This window comes from Ornithorhynchus anatinus, chromosome 5 (genome assembly GCF_004115215.2).
Source record: "Ornithorhynchus anatinus isolate Pmale09 chromosome 5, mOrnAna1.pri.v4, whole genome shotgun sequence".
NCBI lineage: Eukaryota > Metazoa > Chordata > Mammalia > Monotremata > Ornithorhynchidae > Ornithorhynchus > Ornithorhynchus anatinus.
Window position 1 is genome coordinate 32,035,538 of NC_041732.1, and position 13,283 is coordinate 32,048,820.

A 13,283-nucleotide genomic window follows, 5' to 3' on the forward strand; every position below is an offset into this window, starting at 1 on the left:
GGTGGATGTGAGCAAATCACAGTCCCTGTCCCATGTGGGGCTCACAGTTTCAATCCCCGTTTTACAGATGAGGGAACGGAGGCACAGAGAAGTGATTTGCCGAAGGTCACACAGCAGACAAGCGGAGGAGCCTGGATGAAAAACCCATGACCTTCTAACTCCCAGACCCTTGCTCGATCCACTGCACCATGCTGCTTGTCTGTTTTGTGACCTTGGACAAGTAACCACTTCTCTGGGCCTCAGTTGCCTCATCAGCGTGGCTCAGTGGAAAAGAGCCTGGGCTTCGGAGTCAGAGGTCATGGGTTCGACTCCCGGCTCTGCCACTCGTCAGCTGTGTGACTGTGGGCGAGTCACTTAACTTCTCTGTGCCTCAGTTACCTCATCTGTAAAATGGGCATTAACTGGGAGCCTCACGTGGGACAACCTGATTACCCTGTGTCTCCCCAGCGCTCTGCACATAGTAAGCGCTTAACAAATACCAACATTATTATCTACACCCAGGATAGATGCTGCAAAAGCTCAGTGGGGGCAGGAAAAGTGTCTGTTATTGTTATATTGTACCCTCCCAAATGCTTAGTACAGTGCTCTGTACATAGTAAGCACTCAATACAACTGAATGACTAAAATGGGAATAAAACTGATCTCCACACGGGATATGGAATGGGTCCAATCTGACTAGCTTGTATCTACCCCAGCTCTTACTAGAGGGCCTGGCGTGCAGTAAGCCCTTAAATGAATTCTATTAAAAAATATTTAGAACAGAATTGTACCACAACTATGAAGGCAGAAGGGAAGGGTGCAAGCAGCAGAGCAAGTGGACAAGGGAGAAAGGAAGTGATGGGCTGGTAAGGATCAGAAATCCTCAAAACCAGCAGTTAGTTCCATTTATTGAATGTCCCCTTGGTGCAGTGAACTGCAGTAGGCAGTTGGGAAGTAGAGAATAATGAAATGTCAAGTTCCCTGTCCACAAGAAGCTTATGCTTTAATGGGGGAAACAAAAGAAACCAAAAAATCACAAGTAAAGAAAAAGGTTAACAAAATCACAAAAAGTCACAAAGATGCAAAAATAAGTGTAGTAAGAGAATTCAAAGCCCAAATCACCCATCGGTCAATAATTGGCCGGTGGAATGAGAGGTTGGTATATATCGGGGCTAAGAAGAAACATTATATTAACACAATAAAGAAAACAATCTAGAAAATAACGTGCTATGAGGTGGCTCCAAATTTACATGTGAATACGCTGCCTTCCGTCCACCCCTTTCACTGTGCCTTAGCTTGTGTCTTTACAAACTGGAGCCCTCATTTTTTCACAGCATCTTCATAAGAAAGTCGCTTTACCACTATGGCCATTTAGTCGCACTGTCTTAGGACCTCGTCTACTTTCAAGGCCCCTTCCTAAGATGGAGGACCAGAATGGCCCAGAATTCCACGTTACACCATTGTTCGGATAGTCTTCATTTTCCCCCTTAATACCCTTTCTAAAGATGTCCCATAGTGTTGCCTTTTTACTTATGGCATTTGATCATCAACGTTAAGTGTTATGCCCCAGGCACCATACCAAGTGCTAGGACACAGATCAGGTGGACACAGACCCTCTCCCACATGGGGCTCACGGTTTAAATTGGAGGGAGCAGGATTTAATCCCCACAAAGATGAGGTAACAGACCCAGAGAAGTTAAGTGATTTGCCCAAGGTCACACATAGCAGACAAGTGTCAGAGTCAGGATCAGAACCAAGGACTTGGGTCTCCCAGGCTCTTACTCTTTCCACTAGGCTATGTGGCTTCCCAGCCTTATACATTAATCCAGTGGTTTAATGAACAGTGGCTCAAAGATACCTTTCCACACTTTTCTCATTTTAGATCAATTATACAAAGCCTATCAGCTTTGGAAGGAGATGACTATCTTTCGATTCTCATCCCCTGACACATTCACCTTCAAGCTGAGCCAAGGAGCACAGAAGGGGGATAGTTAGGGACGGGGAACAGGAGAGTCAGGCATGGGAGAAGGGCAAGTTGAGGGTTCTTACTCTCAGTTCATAGGCATGCAACTCCTCAAGGGAGTGGCCCAGTGCTTCCATCTGGCTAAGGCACGAGAAGCAGCAGCATGGCCTAGTGGAAAGAGTTTGGGCCCGGGAGTCATAGGACCTGGGTTCTAATCCTAGCTCTACCAACTGCTTGCTCAAGTCACTCCATTCTCTGTGCTTCAGTTTCCCCAACTGTAAAATGGGGATTAAATACTGTCCTCCTTACTCAGACTGTGAGCCCACTTGGGACAGGGACTATGTTCAAGCTGATTAACTTGCACCTATACCCAGAACAGCGTTTGACACACCGTAAATGCTTAACAACTGTCATAATAAAAATGGCTGGCCTCATTCTTCAATGCATAGATGTCAGGTGAGGCTAAATGCACTCAACTGCTGAGGTTCATTAACCAGTTGGTCAGATGATTTATTCATTCAATCGTATTTATTGAGCGCTTACTGTGTGCAGAGCACTGTCTAAGAGCTTGATTTGTTTAATGAGAATTCTGTAACTCCCTCCCTCAGGCTTTCCAAGGAGGCATCCCAAGACACTTCCTTAGTATTTAGTTAAGTAAAGTGGGGCATTAATCAATAGCATTTACTGAGCACTTCACTCTGTTCAGAGCACTGAACTATTTGGGAACACAAGAGTGGATACAATCCCTGCCCTCAAGAAGTTTATCTGCTCCTCTATGTCCTATAAGATTTCAGTTTCTATTAACTCTCTCTTCCCTTCCCACACATTCTCAACCTGTAGGGGAAAAAAATGGAAAGAGTGACTAACTGCTTCCAACTCTTAAATGTGCAAAGAAGTTACAACTTAACTGCATTCACAAGATCCAAGTGTATGTAGCCTCGTTAAATACGGAAAAGTTTAGTTACAATCTAATAGGCCCGAGTCAGTTTTATCAAAAATACTTTTGAAAACAACAAAAATTCAGGAAAGAAAGTAGAAATGAAGAACTGCAAAATGAACTGAGATTTTGGACAGACAGGGAAATTGTTTCCATCTCTACCATATAATAGTAATCTGAGTTAGGTGATAGTGTTATCCTGAAGAGCTGTATACACTTCTGGAAAAGCAGATAGACCAAAAATGCAAACCTAGACACCAATGTGCACACTGTTCAACTGCAGGAAAATGGCAAACTTACTTTCAAGTGTGCTCGAATCGGACTGGTAGGCGCCAAGAGCAAAACAAGTTTTCAGAGGGCTTAAAACTTGTTTATGTTCTCAGAGAAGGGAAAGTAATTCTTGGCATAGATCTAATAACTGTGGTATTTGTTAAGTGCTTACTATGGTGCCAAGCACTGTAATAATCACTGAAGTAAATACAGGATAATCAGGTCAGAGAGTTGCTATCCCACACGGGGGTCACAATCTAAGTAGGAGGGAGAAGAGGTAGCAAATCCTTGTTTTTACAGATAATTGAGGCACAGACAAGTTAAGTGACTTGCCCAAGGCCACACAGTAGACAAGAGGGAGAGCTCATATTAGAACCCAAGTCCTCTGACTTCCAGGTCTGTGTTCTTTCTACTAGGCCAGCCCCCTGGGAGGGTAATTGTGGGTAAGAGCGGGAAAAACACCCAGGCCCACACAAGGCTTATACTAAAAGCAAGTAAATCGAGAAACTGATAGATATCCAGGAGTTTGTGGCAGAAACAAAATGTATTACTCTCATTCCTGTTGTTGGAATTGATTACAAATGTATGACAGTGTCTACGTTGGACAGAGTTGGAGATCCCCGTAACACACCCTTACACAACCCTGGGTCTGTTTTGGACCCCATATTTTTCCTTAGGAATTCTTTGAGGACTAGAGGAAGGGAATCCCCAGGCCACATCAAGCATAGGGAGAAGACCCTACTTTGCTGTGACTTCAGCACTGTCCAGGATTATGGATCTCCATTTTACTGAACTTGACATTTATCACGTCTGCACTGAAACTGACAATGAATTTTGCTCCAGGTAGACATGACATGGTCTGTGTATTGATATATGTCTGTGTGTGTGTGTGTGTGTGTGTGTGTGTATACACATATATGTCCCCAACTGCAACTCCAAAGCAACTGTGTGCAAATTCTTGTATTTTACTATTTCCCTTAACTGTAGTTTAATATCTACCTTCCCCCTGTAGACTGTAGGCTCCTTGTGGGAAGGGATGTCTACAAAGTCTTTTTGTACTGTACTTTCCCAAGCACTTAATACACTGCTCTCTGCATGGAGCAAGCCCTCAATAAATACCACTGATTGCTGTTTCTTAACCAAATTTGATGGTAACATAGCAGTATTGGCTCAGGCCATTGGGTTTAGCCAGTTCAGTCTGGAGTTTTTGACTATATGACTAGGCTCCTAATGTGTCCCAACCAGACTGGAAGACAGCATCTACAGTGAGATGCTTGGGGGCCTTGGGGAACCCTCTCCTCCCCCAACACCCTACCTTCCTGCACCCTGGAAGCTTTGACTCTCAGAAATGTGGCTTAGTACTAAGGAGTCAATTTTACCCAAGTTTTCAATCTTCTACAAAAATGTTTTCTCTCTTCTAGATCCAATCATTTTCCCTTAATTTAGCTTTTTTTTCAATGGCACTTAAGTGCTTTACTATTTGTCAAATACTGTTCTAAGAGCTGGGGGAGATATAAGTTAATTAGGTTGGACATAGTCCCTGTCTCGCTTGGGGCTCCCAATCTGCATATGAACCTTTTATATAAAGAAACTTTTCTCTCTTAAAAAAAAAAAAAAAAAGAGCCAGAACCAGAAAAGACTCAAGGAAATACAACTGGATTGTTAAGATTAAAAGCAAAAACTCTGAGAATTTACCACACTACTAGGAATTCAGACACATAGCATTAGTGCTACTAGTTAGGCACTATTAACAATTTAGCTTTTCCAGTTTGAAAGAATGATAGATCCACTTACATTAAAAAAAAAAAACTCTGATGAAGCTCCTGAAACCATAGAAATGTAGCAATGGAAGATGAAACATGTTTAATATAAATCCAAATGACAATAGATACATTCGCAGGAAAATACAAAGTTGCCAATATTTCACAAATGCATTAAATCAATCTCAAGTAGTGTCTTACTAGATTATGCAATTTGTGCCAATCCCGGCTAACAGCCAAGCCAGCTATATGAAAAAAGCTCCCCAAAATATATGAATTTGGCAGCAGACTAGTCAATTGTACAAGTAGCATTTTTAAACTTTAGTTTTTCTATCACGTGAAAGGACCGATAGGATGAGAACAGCTTACCTCAAGAGGGAGAAGCAGAAAAGAAGGGGGAAGTAAATGCTAGAAAAGATGGATTAGTCCAAAGAGTGAAAAGAGGTAATGGATCAGAGGATAAGACATCAGAGCCTAAACCCACAGCCATTCAAAAAGAAACATTTTAGGTGCATTGGATTGCAGATGAGGACCCGATTCCAAAAATAATTTAAAATTTATCTTATTGGAAGATGCCGTTTGACACCTCAACCACTGGCCTGTCTCACTTGGAGTAGAGACAGAGAACCAGCATTTTATCCCTATTTTAGAGATAATAATAATAATAATAATGCTGGTATTTGTTAAGCACTTACTATGTGCCAAGCGCTGTTCTAAGCCCTGGGGGAGATACAAGGTAATCAGGTTGTCCCACGTAGGGCTCATAGTCTTCAACCCCATTTTACTGATGAGATAACTGAGGCACAGATAGTTTAAGTGACTTGCCCACGGTCACACAGCGGAGCCGGGATTAGACGAGGAAACAGACAAAGAAGTTAAGTGATTTAGTGACCGGAACATAGTCTCCTACCATCGAAGCTATGCTCACCTTAAAATGGCAATACTGGGGACATGAGTGATAGTGAATGATAGCAGGAAGCCCAAAGAGCTGCTATTTGGAGTACTGAACTTGGGAAACAAAAAGCAAGGAAAGCAGAGGAAACATTTTAAAGACATGGTAAAACAAAGCTTCAGCCAACGCCGCATCCCAGCTGTAAAATGGGAGTCCACTGACGCAAACAGAACTGCATGGTACACTGCCTTTGAGAGAGAGTGGTTCACGTCAAGAAAAGGCTTTGTACGGAAAGGTACAAAGAGGAAAAGAAATAGCATCAGGTGCTGCAAACATCAAGTACAGCAACACAAGTGACAATTTGTGTGCACAATATGGCCCAAACTGAGGATCCACAGTAATCTTTTTTAGCCACACGCACTCTCAGTGATAAACTTCACCATCAGAGGGGTCTCTGGGAAGCACCACGACATAGTGGATAAGCATGAGCCTGGGAGTCAGGACATGGGTTCTAATTCTGACTCCGCCACTTGTCTGCCGTGTGACCTTGGGCAGGTCACTTCGCTTGGGAAGCGGCGTGGCTCAGTGGAAAAGAGCCCGGGCTTCGGAGTCAGAGGTCATGAGTTCGACTCCCGGCTCTGCCACTTGTCAGCTGTGTGACTGTGGGCAAGTCACTTCACTTCTCTGGGCCTCAGTTCCCTCATCTGGAAAATGGGGATTAACTGTGAGCCTCACGTGGGACCACCTGATTACCCTGTATCTCCCCCAGCGCTTAGAGCAGTGCTCTGCGCATAGTAAGCGCTAAACAAATACCAACATTATTATTATTACTGTCTGTGCCTCAGTTGTAAAATGGAGATTAATAATAATAATAATGTTGGTATTTGTTAAGCGCTTACTATGTGCCGAGCACTGTTCTAAGCGCTGGGGTAGACATAGGGGAATCAGGTTGTCCCACGTGGGGCTCACAGTCTTAATCCCCATTTTACAGATGAGGGAACTGAGGCACAGAGAAGTTAAGTGACTTGCCCACAGTCACACAGCCGACAAGTGGCAGAGCTGGGATTCGAACTCATGAGCCCTGACTCCAAAGCCCGTGCTCTTTCCACTGAGCCACGCTGCTTCTCAGATTGAGACTGTGAGCTTCAAATGGGACAGGGACTATGTCCAATTCATTCATTCATTCATTCATTCAATAGTATTTATTGAGCGCTTACTATGTGCAGAGCACTGTACTAAGCGCTTGGGATGAACAAGTCGGCAGCAGATACAGACAGTTCCTGCCGTTTGACGGGCTTACGGTCTAATCGGGGGAGACGGACGGACGAGAACAATGGCAATAAATGGCAATGTCCAACCCAATTTGCTTGTATCCACTCCAGCACTTTGTACAGTGGCTGGCACACAGTAAGTGCTTAACGAATACCACGATGATTAGGAATAAAATGGACAACTTAAAGATAACTTGCCCAAAGTCACACAGCCGCACCGGGACTAGAAGCTGGGTGTTCTGTCTCCCGGTGCCATGCTCTTTCCTCTAAGCCTGAACTTCAAAGCTTAAGCCCAACATACCAGAAAACATTAGCATTACTGAACGAGTTCAGTCTTTCAAGGACCACCACCACACATCATTACAAGAGCAGAAACCTGGAGTCCGGTCCAATCAATCAGTGGCATTTTTTGAGCACTTCCGACATGCAGGCTATCGATCATACTTATTGAGTGCCTACTCGATGCAGAGCAGTGTATTAATTGCTTGGAAGAGTACAATATAGCAGACATTTCCTGCCCACAACATGCTTACAGTCTAGAGGGAAAAGCACAGATGGGGATGTTGGGGAATGAACCCAGTCCTCATTCACCAAGTACTTGAGAAGGTATAATAGAGTTGGTGGACACAAACCCGGCTCTGCCCCTTGTCAGCTGTGTGACTGTGGGCAAGTCACTTAACTTCTCTGTGCCTCAGTTCCCCCATCTGTAAAATGGGGATCAACTGTGAGTCTCACGTGGGACAACCTGATTACCCTGTATCTACCCCCGCGCTTAGAACAGTGCTCTGTCCAGAGTAAGTGCTTAACAAATACCAACATTATTATTACTCTCAGGGAGCTTACAATTTAGTGGATGAGGCAGACATTAAAAAATTTCAGATAGGGGAAGCAGCAATCGTATTTATTGAGTGCTGTGTGTAGGGTACTGCGCTTGAGAGAGTACTGCCCGTGACTCTTCAGTCTAGAGGGAGAGTTTACAGTCCAGAGGGAGCAGAGAAGCAGCAGAGTATACAAAAGAGGTGAGGTTGCACAGAGAGTATCAAAGTGCTTGGGCGTATTGGATGCAAGGGCCTAGGCGCCCAAGAGACCACCTCTGACTCCACCATAAGTGCAGCCCTGGGGTTTGCTGACCTGAATCAGAAACAAACCCAGGCCAGGCCAGTGGTCAAGCCCTCTCATTTTCAGAGGTACTTCAGCGATTCTCAGATCCGCTTGGAATTCGTCCCAGAAAGGCTAAGTGGCCTACTCACACACGGGACGTCCATATTAGCCCAACAGTGCTCCAGCCGACATGCCATTCCCCAGCCTGAAAGCGCCCCCCGCCAAAAGTAGGACCAGGGAGGAAGGAAATTGGCAGCGTGGATAGAGCACGGGCCTGGGAATCAGAAGGACCTGGGTTCTAACCCCAGTTCCGCCATTTGTTGGCTGTGTGACCTCAGGCAGGGCACTTCACCTCTCTGTGCCTCAGTCACCTTATCTGTAAAATGGACTCTAAAACTGTGAGCCCGATGTGGGACAGGGACTCTGTCCAATCCGAGTATCTTCTATCCCAGCCCCTAGTACAGTACCTGGCACATAACAAGCACTTAATAAATACCATATTATGGGAGGCTATTATGGGAGGCTAGGGACTCAGAGGCTGTCTGAGCCCAACCCTTCTGGATTTGGCTTGGTGCTGGCTTAACATGGCCACAAGCTTCAGTCCTGCTGTGTACTACCAGCCCAGGCAGGTCTTCACCACAATATGACTCAGATAGACGTCACACAACACAGACACCCACACACAGATAAAAACACTTTTATTTTTCTCTAGCTCCAGTGCTATGACTGTAGCAGCAACTTGGAAACAAACTCTTCACATCAATACAAGTTTGAATTTTCCAAACAAAATTCGTAACAATGAGAAGAGGCAGATACGATTTCATAAAAAACTACAGACATTAATCAAAACAAAAAAGAACCCAGTTCTCCCTTGAAAAATATAGTGGATATTTTGGGGGACACAGCAGCAAAACACTTGTATTTCACATAAAACTTTTAAAATCAAAAGTTAAATAAAAGGTTATTGGTAGAAGAAATCCACACACTCCCCTAGAGAATACAACCCATCATAGCTTCCAGAAGAGATCTTATCAGTCGTAATTATTGAGCGCTTACTGTGTGCTCTGCACTGCACTAAATGCTGGGGAAGTACAATATAACAGACATTCCATGACCACTGTGAGCTTAAATAGAGATCTAGCATTTGGAAATAAAGATGACATACCCATTTGAATTTACAGGAACAGAATTATACCCCAGGAATTAAAAAAACAACAACTAAAAAAACCCCCAAAACCAAGAAATCAAAACATCCGCTACTCAGGAAAATCAGTTTGCTTCCAAATAAATGCACAGCTCTGGACCTTCCTAACAGAAGGCCAAAATATATAAAAATACTTAGGGCTAATCTGAACTCAAAATTCAACTTAACATACTGTGGTATGCCACCTGGACTTTCGATTACTCCGAGGCACTGAGGCTATATGGCTGAGCTCGGCGCAAATTAAACCAACCGCTGTTTAAGGAAAGACTAAACATGTAAGCTCTTTGTGGGCAGGGAACACATCTACCAACTCTTTTATTATACTTTCTTCCAAGTGCTTAGGACAGTGTTCTACGCATAGTAAGCACTCAAATACAACTGACTGATTGATTCTCAATTAGCAACAACTGATAATTGAAAACCACCTTCAACAATTGAATTAGAGCCTCACAGTGGCGGAGTCAGGGTTGAACTGAAACCGACGCGTAGTCTCAAACCACACTTTCCCCAAGCCCCGGGAAATGGTTCATCTAGTTTCTAAACGCTGCCTGTCCAGTTACGCTCTGGGCAAGACTTCATAAGCAAATATGGACCACCTTTGTAGTAGTCTATTTCCACCTGGTGAAAAGGGCCTGGGAACTGGCAAGTGAGAAAGAGAAAGTCTCCCGGCAGATTTCAAAACCTCCTTTGTAGGCGTCCGGTCTGTATCCGGTATCGTCGTCGTAGGCCTCTCCCTCATCCCAGTTTAGGAAAAAAAAAAAGGATGTGTTCACCTGTGTAGTGACAAACCCTGGCACTTCCCAAAAATGAAACAACTTTGCCTCGTGTCTATCCGAAAGAAGAGGGCTCTGGGCAGTCAAACGGATTCCTTGCTTCGGAACTCGGTGTTCACCTCGAGGAACAGGTATGTGTTCCTAAGGATTAAACTCTCTAATTGACGAACTGAGTTCTTCCTAGAATAAAATACCTGCCACCTAAAATAAACAGCTGTGCCTTTTAAAGGTGATGTACGAGTCGAGAGCACACTGAAAGTCAACATTCAAACCAATAACCCAAATGAATCAACACAGATGCATATGTGCTGACTTAAGGGTAGGAGGATGAGAATGGGGACAGAAGAAAGGAAAAGGGAATTAGCAAAGCTATTCATTTTTCACCCGCTGGGTCTGACGGTACATTTAGACGGCAGATCTCATTAAATGTTCGTATTTTCTTTTAAAGTAACCACTTTAAAAATAAGACAAGAAAAAACTATAAGCTCTTTGTTCTCACAATCTACTTTCTCGGTTTTGGTTTTTGGATATTCAAACTAGCCACCTAGATGGCCAAAGGCAACATGATTTGGACATCAGGTATTGGAAATATTCCCCTCTTCGGCACTACACAAGACAACCTAAAATTATATGAATAACCTGGAATCGAGTAGGAAAAGATGAATCAAGATTTGTTATATTCCATGGGCTGGACTATGAGCCACTTTATCAGAGATAAAGAATTTTAGGAGATAATAATATTTGCGCATACATCCTTCTTCAAGTGCAGTAGCTATGCCCTGTAAACAACAGACTTTGGTGAGACTGAAAGGAAGGGGCAGGGCTAGCAGGAGCCAGAAAGACAGAAAAGAAGGGTACTGTGGTGCTTGGTCTGCGATGGGAGGCAGAAATAATTTCCTGGCAAGACCATAGGATTTCAGAGCTTGGAGGGAGTTGGGGGAAAGGGTGTTGAGAGAAGAGGAAGAACAAAACACACCAGCATTTCACATTGCCAAACTTTGGAATTTAAGGTTATTTTTTTGTATTTCAACATCCAGAGGACCAAGACCCAAGGTTTACTGTCACCGAGCAGGCAGGGAAAAAAAATATAAAACAATCTTACTGCACTCTAAAGCTTTTTATTATTACACACAAAATATTTCATTTGAATTTATACGTGGCTAGTTAGAATATCCATCTATGTACCGAAATACACACAGAGAATATTGTGCAGGTGTGGATTTAAGGTACAGTACAGGAATTTCACAGTGGGTCTTAAAAATACGGTGTGTGGATGAGACAGAAAGATCGGAGGAAAATAGGGAAGAATCAGAAGGAGAAAAATAAAATGTACCACATTTTGTCCAACAAAAGAAATTCAAAGTATTAAACTTGAAAAGCTTGCCATTTACATTCAAGTGAAACATTTGGGGGCTAAACCCTATCATTTTAAGCCACATCTGGCATTAAAAATTTAACTTTGGTGCTTTCTTATAGATCCTGATTAAAGATTTTAGCCCTTAAAACAGCTTTAAAATTCCAGCTGTGTTATTACGTCTTTACATTCCACCCACACGTGCACGCGCACGCACACACATACACGCAACCACACAAATTCAAAAACTCCTATATAGAAAAATAAAGGATAAACATTATCCATCTGTTTTTATGTTGTATAATGGATCTTATAACATTTCTTTCATATCTATAATTCTACATATTTCTGATAGAAATTGCCAATTTTCTTTCCCTCCGAAGATTTCTGGGAAGGGGTCGTTACTATGAAGCATCAGCCGGCTTTAATATAAAATCTCTGCCAACAGTCACTGTTTGGGATACGCGTGGGGGCTGCCACTGTGTGAGACAATCCACCAGTTCCTCTTTCCGAGCAATGAGGAATTAGTCCACAGAGGGTTCTCTCAGAAATCCCACTCATAATTGGTTGCACCAGAAGCTTAAAAAGCTTAATGCAAGGAAAAGAGGAATTGGAAAGGGAAATCCTTGAACCGCCCCCCCCCCCCCCCAAAAAACCCAAAAAAGTTAAAGTTTCTTTCTGTAATTGGTTCTTTCAAAATGGAGTTCGCTTTTCCACCTTACGCTTTGTGAGGAAGTACTTGAAAAACTCGTAGACCGACCACGCAATGGCTGTTGACGGTATCTGGTAGATGACCCTTGCCTGGACCCCTTTGAAGTACCCAGAGACGCCGCTTAACTGGTACACCGTCCGGAAGGCGTTGGCCATCCCCGACAGATGGCCGCTGACGTTGGCCAAAGACAGGGCTACGTTTTCCTGGGTGTTGAGGAGTGTCTTGCAGACATCCAGAGGGGTGGTGGCGGCTGCCGCCACTGCTCCCGCGAGCCCTCCGGAGAGGATGTGAGACTGGGGGTTGTACTCCCTATGGGGGTTGATCTGTTCCTGCATGAACTCGTAGGTGATGAAGTGGATCGACTGGAAGGGGATGTTCAAGGTCAGCTGGGTGGTGTAACTTCGGTAAAAGGCCCCCACCCCTTCCGTTCTCCAAACCGCCCGGATACAGCCCAGGGCTGACTGGTGGGGTGAATTGTACATCTGCATCCGCTGCTTCACGACTGTTAGCCGACGGCGCCGAAGGACGGGCGAGGTGAGCCGGGCCGCCGCGCCGTTTGGAAATTTCCACACCGCAGGTTGGGGTCGTTGCAAAAGTTGGGCAGTAAAGAAGAAACGATCACGTTAGACACGCTCAGGCGTCGAGCGCCGAGAAAAAAAATAAAACAAGTAGCCCACCTGGGGGCAGAATCACGTTGAATCCACCAATCTGCTCTAGGATACACGAGCCTGCTGCCATCTCGGAACTTGACTGATGTCTGGAGAGTTTTCCTACTCGAAGCTGAAGGGGGGAAAGCCCCCTGAAAAGCCACACTGGTTAATTTCACACCTTTCTTCTAAAGCCCTTGTGAACTCAGGAATTACCACAAAGTCGAAGACCTACCTCTTCCAGCTGGTGAATTTCCTGGTTTCCTGGTAGGTATTCTTAAACCTTCCCTTTTTGAATTCTGGGCATAATGCTTTGGGATTTTCATTATGGGTACTCTAAAATGACTATTATAAAAAATAGCACTCACTGACCCCCACCCCCCCACCAAAAGTAGAGAGTTTAGAGTATCGTGGGTTTTA

At 44.0% G+C, this 13,283-nt stretch overlaps 1 protein-coding gene across 2 annotated transcripts in view; it reads right to left on the reverse strand.

Annotated features, from left to right (window-relative positions):
• Positions 1–8,854: 8,854 nt before the first annotated feature.
• Positions 8,855–13,283, reverse strand: part of SLC25A37 (solute carrier family 25 member 37) — a 42,698-nt gene continuing 38,269 nt past the window's right edge. For both annotated transcript variants that reach the window (XM_029064878.2, XM_016227062.2), the window contains one exon: positions 8,855–12,718. In XM_029064878.2, coding sequence (XP_028920711.1) covers positions 12,198–12,718 — 521 coding nt within the window. In that variant the 3' untranslated portion in view covers positions 8,855–12,197. The remainder of the gene's footprint in view (positions 12,719–13,283) is intronic.